Source organism: Cynocephalus volans, chromosome 17 (genome assembly GCF_027409185.1).
Source record: "Cynocephalus volans isolate mCynVol1 chromosome 17, mCynVol1.pri, whole genome shotgun sequence".
Taxonomy (NCBI): Eukaryota; Metazoa; Chordata; class Mammalia; order Dermoptera; family Cynocephalidae; genus Cynocephalus; species Cynocephalus volans.
Genome location: NC_084476.1, coordinates 7963695 through 7987807, shown reverse-complemented (window position 1 = coordinate 7987807; position 24113 = coordinate 7963695). Strand labels below are relative to the sequence as shown.

The 24113-nt window shown below is 39.2% G+C and overlaps 1 protein-coding gene across 5 annotated transcripts in view; it reads right to left on the bottom strand.

Annotated features, from left to right (window-relative positions):
• Window positions 1-24113, bottom strand: part of FNBP1 (formin binding protein 1) — a 126740-nt gene that overhangs the window by 42605 nt on the left and 60022 nt on the right. For all 5 annotated transcript variants that reach the window (XM_063081787.1, XM_063081785.1, XM_063081786.1 and 2 more), the window contains exons 5-6: window positions 17239-17301; window positions 16315-16419 (exon numbers count right to left, since the gene is read on the bottom strand). In XM_063081787.1, the coding sequence (XP_062937857.1) occupies window positions 16315-16419; window positions 17239-17301 (168 nt within the window). The remainder of the gene's footprint in view (window positions 1-16314; window positions 16420-17238; window positions 17302-24113) is intronic.

Here is a 24113-nt window from a genome sequence, read left to right as displayed (position 1 = left end):
TGTCTCCCTCGCTGCCCCAGGTGAAATCCTTGCCACCTCAGCTGCTTTCTTTCTGCTCCATTTTTTCATTTTCTACCCATCCTTCATATTCTAGCCCTAATTCTTCCTTCCTATCCCAGCATCCTTAATCTGCACACATCTGTCTCAGATGCAGAATTCATGAGCAACCCTTGAGTTCCTAGTGTTTGCTGACCATAGGATCAAGTGACTTCACATGTGATGTACCTTATTATCATTTTTTAATTGTTATTGTTCTGATTGTTGTCAGCACTCAGTTGGGCATGTTACATACAATACTCTATCTTATTACAGGGATCCAAACCTGTGACCTTGGTGTTATAAGGCTGCATTCTAACCAACTGAGCGAACCAGCCAGCCTCTTATTTTCCAATTAACTCAAGTTTTCCTTGCCTCTCCATTGCATCATCATCTGATGACTGGGGCCCTCATGAAAGGTACCTGTTATAATCCTATTGGTGGCATGTGCTCTTTGTTGAATACATGTTCCTGTTGAATGCCTAGATGCCTGGAATGTTCAAAAAATACTCAGTCGATTAATAGTAGATTGAGAAGAACTGAGAAGGGAGAAGCCAGAAGTAATCCAAGAAGGACACAAACAGGCAAAATACAGAAGACACTAACAGTGTCAACCAATTAACTGCAGTCCAAAATAGGCCAGTACTTTACAAAGATGACATACCACTACTAAAACATCACAACCAGCTTTTGAGATGTATAATCGTATCCTCATTTTACAGAACAGGAAACAGGCTCAGAGATTAAGTAAACTGCCTCATATCATACCATTAGTAAGTGGTAGAACCAAGATTTGAACCCACCTCAATGTAATAGAAAGGTTAGGAACAAACTCTTGGCCATGAGCTAGGCCACTTACTATCAGTGAAAATTAAAATACTTTATTAAATGAGTTACCGTATGAAAGCATTTAGAACAGTTCAGGGTACATAGTAAGTGCTAAGTGTTTAAAGCCTGTCTCTCTCTCTCTCTCTCTCTCTCTCTCTCTCACACACACACACACACACACACACACACACACACAAATAAATGTCTCAGGGAATTCATTTCTATCTTCGGATCTAGGGTATAAGAATGACCTATCATCTTACTCTGCTCTGCTGCTATTTTGCACATTAACTTACAGGCTTGTGAATGATTGTGCTTTTAAGAGTAAATATAAACTCTACAGACATGACTGCTTACAAGATAGATACAAACAAGAAAATAACAAAAGTGTCTTTTCTAGAATCTTTGATTTGAACAATGATCTACTTATAAAAGAATAATTACAGCAACAATATCTATTTTTTGACATTCCCTTTTAAATTCTATATGTTTTCTGGTTTTTTTTTTTTTAAATAAAAAGCATTTTAAACTTTTTAAGTTTAAAAGATTAAGCTGCAGTTGCAAAATTTATTTCCTGCATTCATACCAACCACTTCCTCTTTTAAAAAAAATTTTGTTTTTTAAGTTGTTACAGTGAACAATTCCTTCAGATAACTGGAGGCAGACTTTCTATATAAGACAGAAATGTGGGGAAAGCACTAAAGATTAACATGTTCAATAAAGATGTCAACCTAGTAGTTACAGCAATGGCAAACAAAAAATTTCATAGTACAATTCCTTATTCGTACAATAACTAAAGTAGTCATCTTGCGAGAGACTGTTTCCCCAAATGGTAAAAAAATGTAATGCTCTGTTACTCAGCTGGCTTCATTGAGGATAGAACCAAGCCCATCCTGCCTGAGCTCCAGGGAGTCAGCAGCACAGATTCAAACTGAAGAAAACTTCCTAAACTACTAAATTTAATTTGTTTTCTTGAGATAATTACCAAACTGGTAATCATCCAAAGTAAATTCCTTTATTCTTGCTTAAAACTGGCATAGATTCCTTACTGTAATTTTATTTTTCTCTTTAAAATATTCTATTATATAATATAGAACACATTAAAAAGTACATGTTTACTATATTGTAATTTTAAAAACATGAAATTTCATCTTTTATCACATACTTCTTAGAATTCCACCTTAATTCATAAATGACTCAGGATTTCCCTTTCTACTTCACAATAGAGTAATCTGTGTAGAATTAAAAAGCTAATAACATTCAAATATTTTTAGAAGTCATAACAACATACAAAAATGGAAAGCAAACTCCCAAGAAACTAATATGCCATTCAGTGCTCATGGTCAGGATTTTAATTTAATTTGACTTTTAAAACATTTCCTGGAATCGGGTTATACAATAAAAATTGTGATTAAGCCAGAAATAAGGAAACCTCTCACATTATATAGAGAACTCTTCTGGCTAGTCCACACTCATAATTGCAATGAATCTGAATGAAGAAGCCCTGTTAATTTTTCATAGTAAGCAATTGCCCATAAATTGAGAATCTACAGTAAAAGAATCATATAAGTGAAATGAAACTAGAACTACAAGAAAAGGAAGAAATTGATACTGGAGTTTAAAAAACATAACTTGAACTCAACTAACAATTTCTGCAGCTGTTGGTAACCACTAACTGCAGTTTCTGTTAAACAATATCCTATTTTGCGTTTAGAAATTATGTAAGAGCCAACAGTCACAAGGCAAGGGTGAATTAGAGAAAGGGAATTATTCATTGCCTGACATGGATGAACTCAGTTTAATGCATGCATTTACAAAACACTGTTCTCTCTGTTCAGAAATATTAGTTCACATTCCATTCATTTTGATAACCTTTTCCTTTTTCATACCAATACCACACTAAACCAGCTGCAGCACTATCAGAACACAAGGACTAGGCACTGCCTGCCACCCGGGTTTGTCTACCATGGTATTACTCCAAAGCAGAGTGACAGACAAATCCTGATTTTAAAGTCTATGTCATCAAAATGCCATTCAAGAGTTGTGTAGGGGGCAAATGGGAAAATTCACAATATAGTAAACTAAGTATTAGGAAGAAAACGAAAGGCAAGTACCATGAAGTTAAGAATTGTGTTGTTATATGTTGGTATCTAAGCCACCCCCACACCTCACCAGCAGACAGTCAATGAATAATGGGTGAATAAACGAGTGAATGAATGTGAACATTTCACAACTTAGGAATTCCATCAACAAGTTAAATTTTTAAAAAGAATAAGACCATGAAGCCATTATTCCATTAGAATTCCCTTAAATTAAAAATAAATAAATAAATAAGTTTGGGGTAACTCATTTTGGGTCTATGGGAAACTAGAAAGACAAATTCAGATTTTAGTTGAATAAAGAGCTGTACCAAGCAGATGTAAACTGCAAGAAAAAAAATTGTTAGAAACATTTTTATAAAATAAATTAATGGTTACTTAGAATTCTGATTCTTATCTTCAAAAACAATCTCCAAACTACATAAGATTGGGCTGTTGACTCTTAAAAAATAGTCTCCTAAAAGACTGCCTCTTCAATAAATGGTGCTGGGAAAACTGGACATCCATATGTAAAAGAATGAAACTAGACTGGTACCTCTTGCTAGATATATATCAAAGTCAACTCAAAATGGATTAAAGACTTAAATATGAGTCCTGAAGCTATAAAACTCCTGAAAGAAAACATAGGGGAAACACTTCAGGAAGCAGGACTGGGCAAAGTTTTTATGAGTAAGACCCCAAAAGCTGGTACCAGCCAGCCACCAAAAACCCCCCTCCAAAAAAACAACAACAAAAAAGACCCCAAAAGCACAGGCAACAAAAGCAAAAATAAGCAAATGGGATTACACCAAACTAAAAAGCTTCTGCACAGCAAAATAAACAATTAACAGAGGAAAAAGACAACCTACAAAAAGGGAGAAAATATTTGCAAACTATGCTTCTGACAAGGGATTAGTATCCAGAATATACAAGGAACTCAAATAACCTAACAGTAAAAAAATGAGTAACTGGATTAAAAAATGGACAGAGGAACTGAAAAGGCATTTCTCAAAGGAAGGTATACAAATGGCCAACAGACAATTGAACAAATGTTCAACGTCACTAAGCATCAGGGAAATGCAAGTCAAAACCACATTGAGATATCATTTCACCCCAGTTAGATGGGCTACTATCAAAAAGACAGAGAATAACAAATGCTGACAAGGATGTGGAGAAAGGGGAACTCTCCTGCACTGTTGGTGGGACTGTAAGTTAGCGCAGCCATTATGGAAAATAGTATGGAGGTTCCTCAGACAGCTAGAGATAGAACTGCTACATGATCCAGCAACCCCTCTTCTGGGTGTATACCCAAAGGAAAGGAAATCATCATGTTGAAGGGATACCTGCACTCCCATGTTTATTACAACTCTATTTACAACAGCCAAGATAGGGAACCAGCCTAAATGTCCATTGACAAGTGACTGGGTAAGTAAAATGTGGCATATATACACAATGGAATACTACTCTGCCATAAAAAAGAATGAAATTCTGCCATTTGGATGAACTTAGGGAAAATTACATTAAGTGAAATAAGTCGGGCACGGAAAGAGAAATACTGCACGTCCTCACTTATAAGTGGGAGCTAAAAAAAATTAAGAAAGAAAGAAAGAAAGATACATCAATCACAATAACTTGTTGAATTTTAAAAAGGAGAGAACAGAACTGAGGCCAACAGAAGTGCAAAAGGGGGAGGGGGGACTGATTACATTATGTAATGTTGAAAATACTAATTATCCTGATTTAAGCATCACATTGCACACAGGCATTAATATTCAATGCTGTACCCCACAAATATGTACAATGAATTATGTTTCAATAAAAAAATTAAAAATTAAAAAAAAAAAGAAAGTCTCCAATTTCTCCACACACTACACTCCAAATCCACACACACACACAAACCATGGAGTGCACATGCATAGTTTAATTGCTCAAGGTGACAATGAACAATGTCCTTTCATGCCAGGTCAATTCTGATGGCTTGGGGCTTCTCAGAGATGTGGCCACAGACAGGCCAGGCTCTTCATACTCCTAAGTGTGATCCTTATAAACTTGGAAACTCATATTCTGGTTGTCAGGGCCTTTTCCAATTGCATAATAATATTTTAATAGCAACGAAGAAAAATTTTAAATAAAAGATCACCCACATATCAATTAAAGGTATTCAAAAAGGGTTTATTGGGATAAGTAAAGATTTTTAAAATAGGACACAAAAAACAGTAAGCATAAAAGATTGATAAACTGGACTTCATGAAAATTGATAACTTCTGTTCATAAAAAGAAACCAGACACAAAATTATACTGTATACTGTATAATTACGCACACACACATACACTCATATAAGAACACCTACAAGTCAGAAAAAAAGAGGTTATTCAATGGTAGATAATGGTGTATGAAAAGATGCTTAACATCATTTCTCAATCAAGGAAATATAAATGCAAACTACAACCACCACAAGATTCCATTTCATGCCCATCAGAACGGCTAAAATAAAATGACTGACAATACCAAGTGTTGGTGAGGATGAGGAACAACTGTTGAAGGGAGCATCGATTGATACCACCACTTTGTCAAGCTTTTTGACAGCATCTACCAATGCTAGACACATGCCTATCATCCAGCAATTCCACTCCTACATGTATACCCAAGAAAAATGAGAGACTATGTCCATTAAGAGACATGTGTAAGAATTTTCATAGTAGCTTTGTTTGTAATAGCTCCAAACTGGAAACAACCTCATCAACAGGAAGATGGATAAGCAAATTATGGTACAGCCACAAAATGGAATGTCACATGACAACTAAAAATGGACTATAGGAAATACCACCACATGCAACAAAAATACGAATCTCGCAAACAGTGTTGAGTTAAAGAAGCCAGACACAAAAGAACATGTACTGTATAATTTCTATGAAGTACAGAAATAGGTAAAACTAATACAAGTATAGGATAGAGGTCAGAATAATAGTTACCTTTGGGGTAGAGGCAGTATTTAAGGGAGCCTGATGGGGTCCTAAAAAGGTCCCCCATTCTGATTGGTGATTATATTATTTCATGAATAATGAAAAATTCATTGAGATGTCCACTTAAGATGTGGCCACTTCACTTTATGCAAATTACACATCAATAAAAACCTATTTTAAAAAGGTCCAGAAGGAAGCCATTAAGGGGTAAATGTAATTACCTTTGAAGAGGGTCTGGAAAGGCAAAAAATACTTTAGTTTTATCTCAGTGTTTTAACTTGTTTCTTTGCGTTTTCTTTTTTTTTTTTAAACAAGAGAATCCTATATCTGTGTAAGACACACAGAGTTTAATTTTCCCATGTTCCCTTGCAGTCCTTTTTTGACTTCTCAATATTACAAAACAGACAGGCTATCTTTTCCACCTCATTAAAAGGGGGGAGCATCTGTTTTTACCTTCAACTTAAGCACGTGGGTTATGAGCCACCAGATGACCAATTCTAGCATATATTGGTTCTTTTACAAACCCAGAACTCCAAATCACTCAGACTTGTATGAAGTCTTCAAACTCAAAACTCTCTGACAGCAGCATCTTGGCCAAGGAAAAGAGACTGCATAGTTCCCTGCGTTTTCATTGCCAATAAAAACCATTCCATTAAACGTATTTCCTTTCCTCATTGTTCCTCTATGGAGCATGGCATCCTCATGACATCCAAATACAGACTCTTGCCCGGAGACAAAACTGCCAGTTTTTTATTATGTCTCCTTTACTTTTAGTTAAACTGGGTGACTCAAGGATAACAGATATCCTCTTGTAAGGTAACTACTAAACATCTGACCACACACTGGCATCTAACACTAAGCAAAAGCCTACTGCTGTCCCAGGGTAGACCTGGACCAATGTAGGTGATTTGAACACAGTGCTTGTGAAAAGTGTGGTCTCAGCCCGTATGTGCAACCATTTTTTTTTTTGGCAGCTGGCCCTAAGGGGATCTGAACCCTTGACCTTGGTGTTATCAACACTGTGCTCTAACAAACTGAGCTAACCAGGCAGTCTGGAACATTTGACTCTTCAAAAAGAAAAGAAGAAAAATCAGGCTCATACCCAGATCTTAAATAGTTCAGAAACTGCTTACAGTTCACATCAAGTGTATCGTCAAGCACAGAACACTATTTAGACAAATCCATGCTACAGCCATGATGTCTTTGTAAACACAGGCATATCATTCCAAGTGTTGTGTGGCTGACTGCTAGGAAAAGGAGGATGAGCTATTTCGAATACAATTAGATAATTTAATCATTTGCGGAAACTGGGGAAAAGACATTTGTTTTAGAGTCAAAGGCTGTCAGAAATCATAATGGGAAATTAGATTAAATAGCGATAAGAACTGAGACACTGCCTCCATTGAGAATGACATTGACATAAGGCTTCATAGCAATAAAGTAGAAAACAGACATAACATTCAAACTACTGCATGTTTTGGGAAATTATAGTGTTTGAAGTGACATATGAAGGAAAATAACTTAAGAATTTCAATGTTTAGACACTGCTCTTTCAGCTTTAATATTTGTGATGCCCAAGTCAGATCATTTATCATATCCTTGGGGAGGAGATAAATGGTAGTATCATAAAAACAACAAAAGATGCTCTTAGTATAAGAAAAAACACTGCATCTTTGAAAATATTAAAGTAATTGAGGATAGCAATTCAATCTGGCGTACATATCAAAAGTCTTAAAATTGCCTTTGGATCCAGCAATTGCACTTTTGTTAAGTTAGCTGCCTTGGATCCAACCCACGAGAGAAAAACAAAAAAAAAAATTCATCCTGGAAATTTCTGAACCACAAAGGTCCAGAACTTATGAGCATGTGTGGACCCCAAACCTTAAGTTGAAGATTTAGACCAATGCATTTCTGGCTTAGAAGGGACCCCAGGTAATGCCAGCTTCTTGGAGAAGCCACGTTAAACCTGGGCCTCAATCACCATAGAAATTCCAAGGAAATCACATTCATAATCACACAGTCTGCTGTGGGCCTCATATGTTTCTCTGCTGTGATTTGTACATTCTTATATGACCGGAATATGGGGAATGATGTTAGTAGAACACAGAAGTCTTGCTGGTCTGTATGCAATTTTTCACAGCACATTCATATTTGGAAGCAATCTTGGGCAAGCTTTCTGACAACAGCAAGCCTTAGCAATATCATGAAGATGTTAAGAAAAAGGCTAAAAACCTATAGAATTGCAAGTAGCAGCTGGCTTTGCGCCTTCAGAAAGTACTACAATCTCCACTATGTTGAACTATCTGGAGAAGCTGGGACTATGAATGAAAAAATTGGGAAGATATTTCCTCCTGTATTACAATAATAGATAAATGCAGAAAGCTACAACCTGGATCAGATTTTTAATTTTGATGAAAGTACTCTCTATCAGCAGTGTATGTTCTCACGGACCCACATCACCAAGGAGGGAAGGCAAGGAACTCTGATGCTCTGTGCAATGCAGGGGAAGAAGAGGGAAAGAAACAGAAAAAGTGAGCCCAATAGAAGATGCAAAATAAGATGGTACCCATGAATCCAACCTCTCCAGGGGAAAGACAAAGATTGTCGGGCTGGATTAAAACAGAAATCATCCATATTTCATTTGCAAGAGACGAATCTAAACATGAAGACAAATGAAAGTGAAAAGCCAAAGTATGGGGAAGGTTTGCCAGGCAAACATTAACCTAAAGAGATCTGGTCTATATCACGTAAAATAGCCTTTGGAACAAAGCATGACTGGGAAAAAAGAGGACCACTGTGTATGGATGAAAAATTAAATCACACTGAAGATATGACAAATCTGAACTCTGTTTAACAGAATAACTTAATAAAAGCAAAATTGGCAGAAAATGATAAAGCTTCCACTATTATCATCATAAGAGTTAACTTATGGATTTCTGGCCACACCCCATAAATGGTTTAGAATCCCTTTTACATATTAACTTAATTAATATTCACACCAATCCTCTTCCTCTATTTTACAGACAAGGAAAGTAAGGCACAAGGAAGTTGCACCTCTCTCTCAGAAAATGTTAGAACAAGTTGACAAAAAATTAATGATAGGAGGATTTGAATAACACAGTCAACAAGCTTGACTTAATGAAAACATCAGAGTCTACAACTGAGAACTGGAGGATACACACTCTTTTCAACTAATTCTAGAACATTTATAAAAACGAACTGCGTACTAGGCCATAAGACAAGTCTCGACATATATAGAAGACTCAGGCTCATAGAGACTTCCTAGGACCACAATGCAATTAAATGAGAAGCCAGTAACGAAGAGATTAGTTTAAGATGTCACACATTTGGAATTTAAGTCCATGCTTCTAAATAAGTCCTAGGTGAGAGATTAAATACTAAAAGAGATGAAAAGTATCTGGAAATGAACAATAATGATACTACTACATACGAAAAATGGTGAGATGCAGATAAAACAGTACTTCCGTGGGAAATTTGTAATCTTAATGCTTATATTAGAAAAGGAGGAAGGCTGAGGTAAGCATCTGAAGAAAGATCTTTTTTAAAGGGCAATAGAATAAATCCTAAGACAATGACAGAAGAAGGAGACCAGGGAGAGGAAGGGGAGGCGGGGGAAGGCTGCAGGGGTAGATGGGGGAGGAGGAGGAATAAATAAAAACAGAAAAGAGAGGCTCCACAGAGATAAATTTTGGTTCTCAGGTTCTTAGAAAATACTAATAAAAACAACTTTAAAAAAACCGATCCAGAAAAAAATGAAAAAACAAAGTATAAATGATACTAGGAATTAATGGGGGGCATATTAATATTTTCTCTTCAGCCTCTGGACTGTTTACCTTATTCCTTGCTGCAGTGTTCCCAAGTAACAGCAGAGATAGAGTTACCCTTTCTAAACTAGTGGCTGTCACTTCAAGCATTGGAGGTGTCGTGCTGGTAAACCTGTCAAGGTCTGAAAAATCTGCTGGAAAAGATACAATAGATTCCATTTGGTCTCTCTTTGGAGCTAAGCTCCATATGCTGTCTATATTGTTACGATTAAGAGAAAAATAGACAGAGAAAAGTTGGATATTCCAATATTCTTTGGTTTTGTAGTTCTGTTTAATCTGCTGCTCTTATGGCCAGGTTTCTTTTTACATCATGACACTGGATTTGAGAACTTCGAGTTTCCAAATAAAGTAGTATTAATGGCCATTATCATTAATGGCCTTATTGGAACAGTCCTCTCAGAGTTGTGGTTGTAGAGCTGCTCTCTTACCTCATCATCGATTGGCACACTGTATTTTTTTCATTTTTTATTGTAACTCTCCTATGCCATTAAAATAATTGGGATCCTGTGATGATGGGAATCAGAAGAATTTTTGCCTTTATGTGCAGGAAACATCAACTTCAGAGAGTTCCAGAAGACAGTGAACAGTCTCAGAGTCTCATTCCTATGCACAGAGTTTCTCAAGAGGATGGAGCTAGTTATCTGTTGTCTGTAGCCCCGTTTGATAATGGAAGATTATACAGTGAAGAGACAATCTCTGGCAAGTTTTTCGTAAAAAAATGTTTCAGTGCCTAGTCTGGAAAATTACAGTTTCGGTTTGAAACTTTAAAATATATGTTCCCCATATCTGTGTTCTTCATTTTCATAATGAAGCACATTGCTATGTAGTTGTGTGCATATCAATATAGTTATAGGAAGTTCCAGTCCACAGTCCATCTAAAGGACCAAACTGCCTTACACATCTCAAGGAATTCAGCTGATGAAATCATCTGAACTTATCAAGGAATAAAATCCTAATGTTCTAGAGACTTTATTTTCACATATTTGTTAAAAGCTGGATGATATTATGAAAATGTCTTCAAGAAATTATTTAAGTATATAGATCAGCGCTTCTAACAGGTAAAATACTGAAATAAGCTGCCTGTGATAGGTGCAGATTATATTTTTAAGTTTTGTAGAACACTGCAAAATAACCAGAGAAAATATGTGTAATATATGGAACAAGTATGTTGATACAAATTTGGTGGGACTTGAATAAATATTTGAGAAAAGATCTGGTTCACTTATACTCCATATACTATATTATCATAGCACTAGGTGCCTTGTATTTTAAATCTGTGACAAACCATGACAAATTTTTACAGAGAAAGTATTGTAAAATGAAGAATCTATGTATTTCTAAAGGCTGCATTGCTGTAAATTTAATTGTTAAAGTTCTGCTGAGTTTAGAGTTTTGAAGGCATTCTCTCTTCAATTAAGAAATTTTTATAATTGAATGATTTAAATTGGAGAGATATTAAAATAAAATGTTTATATATGTTAAAAAACGAAACTTTCCCACAAAGAAGTATTATAAAATATTTAAGGGATAGTTAATTTCATCTTATACATATTGTTTCAAAAAAAAGAGCAAACACTCTAAAACTCCTAAGTAAAGCACAGTAGAACAGACAAGAAAGGAAAATTATAGACAAATTTCAATGAATATAGACCATTTTAATGAAAAATCTTAAGTAAAACATTAACAAAAAAATTTAACTACGTATAAAAAATATTACATCATAATCTAGTTGAGTTTGTCCCAGGAACACTAACTTGGTTCAGTGTAAGAAAATTGATTTATGTCATGTGCCACATTAATGAATTAAAGGAAGCAGAAAAAATATTTAATGATATTCAATAGCAAGTCAAGCTTTTAAAAAAATCTCTTGGAAAAAATAGGAAAAGAAGGAAAATCCTTTAATCCAATAAAGGGGATATTAAAATCATTCACATAAAATGGAGAGACATTTGAAGCACTCTCTTTGTCATCAAGAACAAGATAAGGAAGTCTACAAGGACTCTTTCTGCTCAGCACAGTGGAGGTCACAGCCAGCAGAGTAAGATAAGAAAAACAAATAAAAGGCATATTGATGGGAAAAGAAGAAATAAAACTATTACCTGCTGGTATGTGCCAATATGACTGTCTCTACAGAAAAAACAAAATAGAAATAAAAAGAGAGTTGAGGAAGGCACCTGGCTCTAATATTAATATAAAAATGTCATGTGTCCTATACTCCACATGAATTAAGTCTCAAAAACATAGCGTTGAATTAAAAAAAAAAAAAATCAGAAGGAAATGAACAAAAGTATGATTTTATTTATATAAAGGTAAAAAAGAGAAAAAACTATAAAATTTATTTTTGGCAATACATCCACAAGCTATAAGAATAGCAAGGGAATGATTAATGGCCATTTCAGGATAAAGTTTACCTGTGGGTGGGGATAAGGAGAAGGGATACAGTCAGCGACCGGGCCTTCCAAGGCACCACTACGGTTCCACTCCTTAAGACAGGTTGTAGATAAACAGGTGCTCCTTTTGTTATTATTCTTTACACTGTCCATCTATAGTATGCATTTTGTTTTAAAGAAAAGTCTCCGGCTCTCAGCCCCATTCGTTGGCGCGGTACGCGGAGCTCCGGGGTCCGCTCCCTGCCGGCTAAGCGGGTCCTTATCCTGTGTCCTGCCGAGGACCCGTTGGCGGCCTGCTGGAGCCTGTGCACCCTTCTTGAACTAATGGCTTTTAACGCATAGACGAGAACACTTGATTTACAAAGGAAACCGGCTCCTTTCCAAGCCGGTTGCCTTTGCGGTGTGGCGCTATGTGTATATCTTTATTAAAGTGCGTTGAACAGCAAGACTGGCGGCGAAATCTGTTTCCTTCTTGAAAGCTCAGCATCATTCGTCGAAACTTTAATTCACTGTACTTTCAATCTTTTGGTGGGAAGGTGTTTTGAATTATTGCACTGATTTTCTCTGTCCTCGTCCTGGAATGCACGTTATTCGTGTTTGGACCTCTGGAACTGATTTATTTCCTGAACTTCTCTCTCCTGTTTTTATGTTCTTGCTCTTATTTTGTATTTTGGGAAATGGTCTTGACATTGTCTTTCAACTCTCCAATTTTTGTTCTTGTTTCTACTATTATATATTTCCAAGTATGTTGCTTTTCTCTGTTCCTTTCTTTTAACCAGTTCTTCGTATTTTCACTCGCAGAGTCATTACCTATACAATTATTTTGTGTTTCAGTGGAGAGCTATGCATCTTCTACAGCATACCCTTCCAGCTTATCAGATTCTAGCCCTGTTCATTCACTTTGAGCTGTTTAGCAACTTTTTGTACGTTGCAGGTTACTGATAGAAGTAAATCTTTCCTTTTTAAAAATTAATATTTTTTTTTTACATTCTAAGATGTTGTGGAGCAGTTGTGGGGAGGAGGACAGGGGAAAGGGAAGGGAAATAGCATGGGAGAACGAGGAAGAAGGGGGACCTGGTGGAGGCCATTGGCACCCCCCTCATTCCTGCAGGGGAGACCAGGGGTCTTCCAGCCGCAGCTGGGTTGTTGCTGTGCTAGAGACAGTTGTCAAGGGGCATGGCTGAAGCCCTGGGCCCTCCACTGCCCTGCCTTGGGGTGATGTGCCTGAGACCTAGGCGCCCCCTCCTCCCTGGCTTGGGAGCCCAGGGAGGGGGCTTCTGATCCTTTTAGGTTTTATGGATGTTCTTTGGTGATGTTAGACCTTTACTGGTTAATGTCAAACCTTGTCTCTGATCTGTGGGTATTTTGTTTTTTCTTTCAGTTTTGTGTTGGATTATTCGCTGTTCCCACTGCTTAAACTCTGCACTGTAACTATTTTGTTGTCCTTTGGTTACTTCTAAAATGAGGGAACTTCCTAAATTAACCAGAACTTGAGCCCCGTGGTTGAGCTAAATTGCTGCTTTGCTGCTGATTCTCTGGGGAAGGCTTTTTGTGCAGTTCAGGTTTTAGTTGTTGACCTTGTAAGCGCATCTGGGTCTTGTGAGGTCTGGTACACTTGGGGTGTGTGGATGCTCTGGTCTGGGCCTGAGTCTTTTCAGTAAACTGCACCCCCTGCAGTTCTATATTCCTGACAGCCTACACTGAGTGGGCCTGTGCTAATTGGAGGACAGATCAGCTGTCCGTGCTGTGCCCCAGTGTTCTCCTGGTGGGCCCATCTCCCCCACCGCCCACACTCCAAACACTTCCCAATGGACAGGTCATGCGCAAGTCCCTTGCGATGACTCACCAGCCTCCGAGTGGCTCCTTTTTTCAGCTGTCTGTGGCGCCTCACTCCCATGTAGATCCATGGGAACCCTCTTAGTGGTCCTACTGGCCGGGGGGCCACCAAGGCCCTCTTCTCCCCTGCTGCCTCCAAGCGACTTCATACAAGGGCACAGCTGCGGCTTTTGCCAGCTCTTGCTCTGTGTGCTCACCAGCTCCAGCCTTGAAGCCGCTGGGGCTCAAAATGGTGGGAGCAATCCTTTTTCTCATCATGGCTTCTCCTGCCTTCATGCACTCTGTAGGTCTCTCCTCCTCTTACTCTGAGCTCTAGTGGCCCCAGCTTGGCTGTCATTGCTTTTTAATAGTTGTGAATTGGTTGATTTGTGGGTGAGAGTGACTCTGGAGACCATCTATTCTGCTGTCCTTTTTTATTTTTCAAAGATGACCGGTAAGGGGATCTTAACTCTTGACTTGGTGTTGTCAGCACCACAGTCTCCCATGAGAGCTAACTGGCCATCCATATATATGGATCTGAACCCGTGGCCTTGGTGTTATCAGCACCACATTCTCCCAAGTGAGCCACAGGCCGGCCCTTATTCTGCCATCTTGACCAGAAGCCTCTAAATCTGTCCTTTCTGGTAGTGATTGTAATTAACTCCTCTCCCTCCTGGGGATCAGTCTCCATTTTCATTTCACTTCCATATTCCTTTACTCCATATAAATTTATACTGTTTTGATGCTTCCTTTGAACAGATTTTAAAATCTAATCGGTACCCTTTATCATATGAATAAAATAAATTCCTTAACATATCTTTGTCATATAAAAAATAAAAATAAAAAAAAAACAAAGAAAAGTCTCCGAAAGGTAAATACCAAGGCATTAACAATAGTTGGAATTTTTTTTTTTTTTTTGGAGGTTGGCTGGTGTAAGAGTTGGATTTTTAAATGTCTTTTCCCCCTTCGGCTGTTTGTACTTTCAGATATTTCTACAATGAGCATAAATAGTTTTTATAATAAGAAAAGTCCATAAAAGTAATTTCTTTTTTAAAAAAATCCTTAAATGAATAAATAGCACTCCAGTGCTGGCTGGTTAGCTCAGCTGGTTAGAGCACAGCCTTATAACTCCAACGTCATGGGTTCAGATCCCCGCGCTGACCAGCCACACACACAAAGCACTCCAATTTTACATTTAGGATAATAAAATATTTGATGAAGAATACATACACTTGTGCCATATCTATATGACAGATATACTGTTCACCTCATTTAAACTAAAATGTTTTTAAAAATAAACTTTGGCTCAATCTAACTTATTTTAATTGAATAATGTTTTAAATACTTTGGGAAGTTGGCTATTTAACGGGAACTTATGGTGAATTCATGGTAGTTATGGCTACTTTATCAGCAAATTAATATGTCTTTTGGTAAAGTAAATATCCCCACTTCAGAACAAATACAGATCTTGAGTATTTTAATATATTAAATAATTTTAGAGAAAGGCATACTAATATATAGCTAGTCTTTAGTTGAGGAATTTGGCAGATTTGGGCAAACACTGATTCACACTGTGTCCCAGCTAAACTAATCTCCAATTAATCTGGCAAAAGGGAAAGAAATCCATGAAAACACAGGGCTTTGCCCCATGTGAAAGCATGAGGCTGTGAATATCCAAATAGCCCTGGGCAGTGATGAATGAATACTTTTATGTAACAGCCTAATTCTGTTTACTCTATATTGTTGACTTTTATAAAAAGAAAATTCAACTTCTAGGGAAAAATCACATATTGAGCCACGGGGAGATACAGTACCAGCTTTATAATATTCCTAATTGCCAATACAAGTCCATTTGGAGAAGAGCTATTGAGAGGGCTTAGAAATGCAAGCCTTCCACGACAACCTCGCGGTTACCAACCTGAATGAATCAATCAGAAGTTAGGCAAGCCATATGAGACTCTTTATCTTTTTAAAGGAACCATTATAAGCAGCCAAGCTCTTCCAGATGGCGCTGAACCGTCCGTTTCGGCTCTCAAGAAATTGACTTTCTCTTTGAAAAGCCATTAAAAAAGAGCCACAGCCTCCTGAAACCACCCTCCTACGATCTGTTCACGGTCTGAGTCTCCATGTTATCATTCTGGTAACTAAACAAATAAACTCTTCAAATCCCAACACCGAAGATTCCCCAGATTTTAGCATCTGGTCCCCACAATGGCTGACATAAAATGAAAACGATCTCCAGTCAAATGCCCTTTTGTGGCTATATCACAAAGGGAAGTTGGGGACAGGATGTCTGCAGGGGCAGTCTGTGATGGACACTTACAGGGAAATGAAAGAAAGCCTTTCATTTTCCCTTACCTTTTCCACATCTGCTTTCGTAACATTGATGTCCGCGTCCATTTTCTCAAAGTACTGCTGTGCCCTGTCAGCCTCTTTGCAGTCCCTCTCAAATCGTCTTTTACTCTAAAAGCAGAGGAGAGGAAAGTAATTATTTATGTGCACTCCACAAAAATGTACAAGGAAATGTTAAAATAAAAAAAAAATTTTTTTTTTTTTTTTTTGTCTTTTTCGTGACCGGCTCTCAGCCAGTGAGTGCACCGGTCATTCCTATATAGGATCCGAACCTGCGGCGGGAGCGTCGCTGCGCTCCCAGCGCCGCACTCTCCCGAGTGCGCCACGGGCTCGGCCCATAAAAAAAAATTTTTTAAGCAATTATTTATGAAAACATGAGAGTCCTATGAGAAGATATAATTTCATCTAAATCCCTCAATGAACATTCTTTTCTGAACTGATTTGTTATATGTCATAATTTCAGGAAGTTATTTTATTTATTTATTTATTTTTAAAGATGACCGATAAGGGGATCTTAACTTTTGACTTGGTGTTGTCAGCACCACGCTCTTCCAAGTGAGCTAACCGGCCATCCCTATATGGGATCCGAACCCGTGGCCTTGATGTTATCAGCACCACACTCCCCCGAGTAAGCCAGGGGCCGGCCCCAGGAAGTTATTTTAAAACCTGCATTTGTTTTAATCAAAGCTGTCTAATCTCTGTTCTTTCCATATGATTTTTAGAAAAACACTCTACTTGAGCTCTTTTGGCTCAACATTTTACTCTAGATAATGGTTGTAGAAACAAATTAAATTCAAATGAGAAAAATCTATGATGCTTCTTTAGTGCTTTTGTTTTTATGTTTTTTACTTACTGATCAATTTAAGCTTAATTTAAATTCAAATTAGGAAATCTATAAAGACATTTCTTTAGCTGTTTGTTTTCACTTACTGATTCGAGTTGCTTCCAGCAAGTTTCTATGTGCTGCTGTGCTTTACGTCCATCATGAAAGTTCTGGAAAGGGGAAAACACCAGCGATTAAGACCCCTTCTTTCTCATATAAACACAAAAAACCTCATCCACTTAAATAACATTTATTTATTTATTTATTTATTTATTTATTTTATTTTATTTTATTTTTTTAAAGATGACCGGTAAGGGGATCTTAACCCTTGACTTGGTGTTGTCAGCACCACACTCAGCCAGTGAGCGAACCGGCCATCTGTATATGGGATCCGAACCCAGGGCTTTGGTGTTATCAGCACCGCACTCTCCCGAGTGAGCCACGGGCTGGCCCTCACTTCAATAACATTTAAATATGGAACATCCAATATGTGCAGTCCAAAGAAATTTCAGTTAAAAAACAAAGGGGAAATGAAAAAACAAAAAACAAAAACAAAACAGAGTTCCCTTTATTCCCTTTAAAACTCTAGCTACAATAATTTTGAATTCAAAGGAAGACATATATATATATACTACCCGTAAAAACAACAGGAATGTTTTGTTGAGATAGCAATCACTTCCATCATCTTTTTAACTGCTTTGAGATATAATTCACATACTACATGATTGACTGTTTTAAATTGTATAGTTCACTGGCTTTTAGTAGAGTCACAAAACTATGCTACCACCACTACAACCAATCTTAGCACATTTTCATTACCCCAAAAAGAAGGCCTGTACCTCTTAATGGGCACCCTCCAATCTCCCCAACCTCCCAGCCCCAGGTAACCACCATTTTACTTTCTTTCTCTCTGGGTTTGCCTGTTCTAGATGTTTCATGTGAATGGACTCACACAGTAGGAGGACGTTTGTGATTGGCACGTTTTCATTATCTCATAATGTCCACTCAGTATGATGTTCTCACGGTTTGTCCGTATTGTTACTTTCATCAGTACTTCATTCCTTTTTATTGCCAAATGATTACGCCATGGTGTGCCTATACCACGTTTTATTTATCCATTCGTCAGTTGATGGGACATTTGGATCACTCCCAGGTTTGGGTTATTATGAATAATGCTGCTACAAACATTTGTGTAAAAGTTTTGTGTGGATGGATGTTTTCATTACATAGATCTTTTCAAATGTAAATATTAAATTCACCTCCTTGCTATCTGCAAAGGCCCTGAGGCAGGCACATGTCTGGTGTTAACCAGCAAGGACACCAGGGAACTAGCTCAGTGTGAGCTTCAAGGAAGATATTAGGGGAGGGGTCAGAGAAGAGAGGGGGAGATTGTGTAGGGTCTTGTAGGCTTTTTTGTCTGAATGAGCTGGAGCCAGCAGCTGATTCTGAGTTGTGAAGAGAAGACTCCAGATAGGAGACCATTGTAACAACCCTGGAGATGACGGTGACTTTGGACCAGATGGTAGCAGTACACGTGGTGAGAGGGGGTCAGATTCTGGATATCATTTGACCAGTCATGGTGAGAGGGGGTCAGATTCTGGATATCATTTGACCAGTCAAACCGCCAGGATTTTCTGGGGGAAGGATGGCAGATGAGGTAGGGAGACGTCCAGGGTGACTCTGAGGTTGCTGGTCTGAGCATTAGCAGGAGAGGAAGACACCAAGAGAAGCGGGACTGAGAAGGGAAGATCAGACATGTAGTTTTAGACATGCTAAGGTTGATATTTCTATGAGACTCCCACATGCAGGGTCTGATATGTACTTGGATGTATGGATGCGTCTGAGTTCAGGGCAGGGTGAGCACTAAAGTGGGTAGTTAAAGCCAGGAAACTGGATGAGATCACCAAGGAAGACAGATTCCAAAGAAAGAAATGAGAAACATACAGAAGTATTTTAAAAAAGAAAAAAAAAGTGTCTTTTTTAATTCAGTGGCTTAAAATCACCAGTTCCCTAAATCCTTTCATATACTTCCACAGCAACATCACTAACTCAGTCAACGTCCTGGGAATTTCCTAGATTTATTCTCCACCCTGCTCTGCGTCCCCAGACCTGCATGAACACGTGGTTCTGGAGAGATTTGCCACAGGGAGGATCTGGCCTGTCAGCGGGCAGGAATTAGGACCTGTAGCTTCCCCTACCTGACACGATACGGGCTGGCTGAGTCCCCTGACCAAAGGCCACAGCTCAGGTCAGGCAGCTCCCTCAGTATAGCTCATCTGTGAAGTTCCTGCAAGGCTCGCCCTTGCCCCTTGAGTTCTAGGGGCTGCAGCAGGTCCTCCCTGTGACTAGCCCCAGGGTCCAGACCGTCCCTCAGTGCTGCTCCTGAACCCTATCCACAAGGTTGTAAACTCTCCTTTTAATAAACGAACTTCCCGGGAGGGGACAAAGGGTACAGAAGTAATTTCTGGTAATGGGTATGCCACCAGTATGAATCTGGCCGCCACATCATGGGCACATTGGGCGACAATCAGCTTTGTATCTCATGAATATTCGTAATAAATAAATAAATAAATAAATAAACGACCTTCCTGCAGTGGCTGGTTTGAATGTGCTGTCTGTTTTCTGACTGACAGGTCAGTGAGCACGGGGGTAGGAGTGCTCTACGGTAACGTGCAAGAACGGCAGGAGCCATGTCCCCCTAAACCAAGGGCTTAGCGAGTCACAGGAGACAGCTGACTACTGGCGAAGGCTCGGGAGAAGGAGAGAAAATCAGGTGGTTTTTTTTTTTTTAAAGAACAGTGCTCCTTTATAAGGGAATGTTTTTCTGTCTCTCTTTTGAGGTCACGTTTCACTCTTTTAAGCACCTCTTTGCTGTCAGTTCTGTCCATCCAGCCATTTTCTGCTCTCTTACGAACCCAAGGGGAGCCCCTGGGGCTTTGTTTTTCAACTTTCATAAAGGCCACAGGGATAAAACAAAAAAGAGAGAGTCTAAAGCTAGGAATAAAAAGCTAGAGAGGATCAAGGCTGTGGAAGAATGAAGCAAGAGAGCTGAGGGAGGGCTAGGAAAACTGAACCCTGGAGGAAGTCTATAAAACGCAAGCAGGTTTTCTGAAAGCCGCATAAATCATTTGAAAAAAGAACGGAGGGAAGGAGGTAGGGAGGTCCTCAGGGGAAGAGAGACAGAGAGACAGACAGAGGGGCAGAAGAACAGGCTGGGGAGAATCCCCAGGACAGACAAAAGGGCCCATTGCAAACCACCTGGGTTAAACTGTCCTTTTGGTGAGGCCCTTTGGTCCTGAAAGCCCCTTGTCTGGTGGCTTCTCTAACTGCCGAAAGAACTATCCCCATTTCCCAGACAGGACCACAGTGTTCTGCAGTTTGCTGAAGGGATACTACCATTCCCAAAACTTTTACTTTGAGATTCAATGACAGGCACAAAAAGAAAAAGAAAACTCAGCACCAAATTCAGAGCTGGGCTGTAGGTGTATGCTCTGTCCTCTACAGCAACTCTTAAAATAAACATTTTAGCAAAAACCGAAAGCTCCCTTCCAGCCTAGGGCAGTAATGTGGGTGGAGAGAGGAAATGTATACAGAAGTACATGCAGACAATGACAGACACGGTACAGGACAGGTTGCTTCGGCTTTATTATAAAAGGTGGGAAAAAAGGAATATTTTAGAAGCACTAGGAATGATTTTGATTGAAAACCCATATAGTAAATTCTCTAGCCACTCCTTAATTTACATGCTTAATAAACATGCATTTATTTTTAAAGCATGGGGTGTAGCTTGACTTTACTGGGGAGCTTTCTCCCATGAAGACTACCCAGTCACATGCCTCACCCCCATTATTGAACAATTACCTGAAGCTGCAATTACAACCCTATCATTTCATGCAGTTTAAGAAGAGACCTAGGTGACAGTGATTTTCCTTCCAGTCTTTTTTTCACAGTACGTGGCCTTCCATAATTTATTCGACATGCAAAAAACTTTCTGCGCTGCGTGATCCCTTAGGGAACTATGGGATGGAACAAAAGCCCCCTTTACCATCCTGTGCATACTGTGACCTGGATAGCAGGGGTCATTTGTAATCAGCTCTCTCTTCCCTCCTTTAAAGGGAAAAGCTACTTTAACAGTTACAAAGTTAAACAAATAAACCAGCTTGCTAGATGTATTTGTTGTTTATTAACAAACAACAGCAGAACATTTCTTCTCTGGACAGTGAGCAAGTATGTGTCTAAAAAGTGTGCCTCCGAGCTCTAAAGAAAGGAGGGATTGTTCTCGGGACAAAGATAATAAGCGCTTCTTTCGGAGCCACGGAGTGAAGTCATCACAACTTTTTTCCTATCAGAAAAGAGACAGGAAATGCCATCTCTAGAGACCCAGAGAAATGCTCTTTACTTTCTCTGTAGTTAGATGCTTTCCATTTCTTTTAAAACATAAAACAGACTTTTAATAAAATGCTTAATGGTATCTGGAGTGACAATTACATTTACTTTCAAGTTTTTAGCTGAACTTTAGTCTACAGAGCTAAAATCATCCTTCAAAAATTCTTTTTAGAAATCTCCCTGTGACCAGGGATAGCTGAGATTAAAAAAAAAAAAAAAAAAAAATCATAGAGACCCTAAAATAAGCAGGCATTCACCTAAAGAAAATGAAGACAGAGCTTTAGAGAAGACCTGACTGTACTACAGGAAATCAGGCTGAGCAGACAGACTCTGAGGTTTACTATACATCCGCTGCAATTAGGGACATTTATACAATAGAGAGTGTGAAACCATTTATATATATAAAACAATAACAGTTAAAAAAAAAAGCAAAAATATGGCAATGATGTGAGAAAAGCAATTTCCAAAAAAAAAAAAAAAAAAAGAATAAACACTCAACTGAGAACAGCCAACCATCTGGAATTTTAAATAAAACTCAGATTCCACAGATGAAAACAAAGGAACACAAAGACTTGAAAAGGGCAAAGAAAGGAGGAGTCCAGAAAACACGTCTGTGACAAATACTGCAATTTCCTCTAAACCCACAGTGTAGTGGAGTTGAACACAAGCAGTTTCCAAACCTAACTTGGGATTCTCAGTTTTAATTTAACTATGCGAAATCTGTGAGGTGCAGCTATTGACATGGACCAGTGGGACAACGGTGAGACCCCTCAGTCCTGTGCAAGCGAGCATTTCACACTCCACTTCCTTCCCAAACCAGAAACCTGAAACATTCATGACGGGGCATGCATGCTGCTTTTATTTAGTAAGGTCTATTTTCCCCAATTCTTTTATAGTAAAAACACCTCAATGAACTTGTTTCAGGTTTCCTAAAATGCCTACCTACCAGTGTCATGCTCAGTTGCTTAACTTCACCCATAACACTGACCACCCTGGCACTGGGCACGGGACCCCACACATGGCCCCAGGTCAAGCCCACGCAGCAGATGAGGGCAAGGTTCCTCCCCTCTTTCCGGGGCTGCTCCTTGGCTCACTGCTGTTCCTCTGTTACTCTTTTTTGTTTCTTTGTTTTTGTTTTTCTCTCTGTTACTCTTAAGAGGGCTTGTGCCAGCCAGAACAGTTCACATCCAGAAATTTACCTGGACTTCAGTAGTCTTTTATCTGTTCAAAATAATCCCATCTTCAAATTCCTTAAAAGCCTAATTCCTTCCTCTGTAGAATATAATTCTTAGGATGAAAGGATTAACTTAAAATAATCAATATTAAGCATGGAACGACTCATGTCTTTCACCTGATCCCTTCCCAGGAAATAAAGCTGTTACTTTCAAACCGAACAAGAAGAATCTCCATCTGCAAGAGGAGTGTGCCAGGTGGATGGGTGAAACTTGTGGGACAGTAATCCCTCCCTGGGCTGAAAGGTCTTAAAGTCTAAATCAGTCATTCATTCATCACGTGTTAACTGCACGCCCACATGTGCACAGGGCTGCTCTGGGTACCAGCAAAGAAGTGTGAATAGAACAAAGTCCCCCATCCTCGAGAAACTTGGTAGACCCAGTGGTAAGAGAAATAGGGTAAGGGAAAAGAGAGGGATGGGTGCGGGTGGAGGTGGCTATTTTAGACAGGCGGACTGGGATGACATTTGAGTAGTGACTTGAATAAAACATAGACATGAATTTGCAAAGTCTGGGGAAACACCTTCTGAGCAGCAGAAAGAGCAAATGCAGATGCTCTGAGTGTGAAAGGGATGCCAGATGCCAGTGCCACTGGACTGAGGAGAAGGGACAGGCAGGAGAAGTGGGCAGGGGGCTTGACCATGGATGGCCTCACCAGCCAGCGTGAGCACGATGGAAAGCTCCCGGAAGACTTAGGAAGGGAAGTGGCGTGGTCTGCTCTGCACTGCTACGAGGTCGAGAATGTACCGAATGGGGCACAAGCCGCACAGCACGGGCAGGGAGGGGCTGCTGCACTTGCACCCTCCCTAAGGGACAGCTGGTGGAGGCTTGGAGATGGAGGTGGACAGCCGGACCACTGGCCACAGGCAAGCATGGAGGGAGATGGAAGGAGAGTGATGCATAGGAGGCTCGGTAAGCCCTCCAGGAGAGAGGGGAGGACGAACTGGATGAGGGCTAGATGCGGAAGTGGTGAGACGTGTTTGGATCCAGAACGTTTACAGAAGGCAGAGCCAACGGGACTTAATCACAGACAAGAGATGGGGTGAAAAAGAAAAGTCCTGGGTCACTCTAGGTTTTTGGTCAGAGCAGCTATGCTAAAAAGGGGTGCCATGTATTGAGAACTGGAGGAAGTACAGATTGGAATGGGGCATGGTAAAGGAGTCTGTAGGATCAAAAGTTTGTTTTTGGATGGGTAAACAGGCCACAGCATCGCACAGCTCTGGGGCGTCATCACGCTGTTGCTGGACCCCGGCCTTGCAGACAATGGTCCCCAGCCTTGATAAAGACCATAAATAGGACCTATCCAATACCTAATTTTAAAAAGAACGTTATAGCTTTTAGCGTAGTATCATTTTCAAACATTT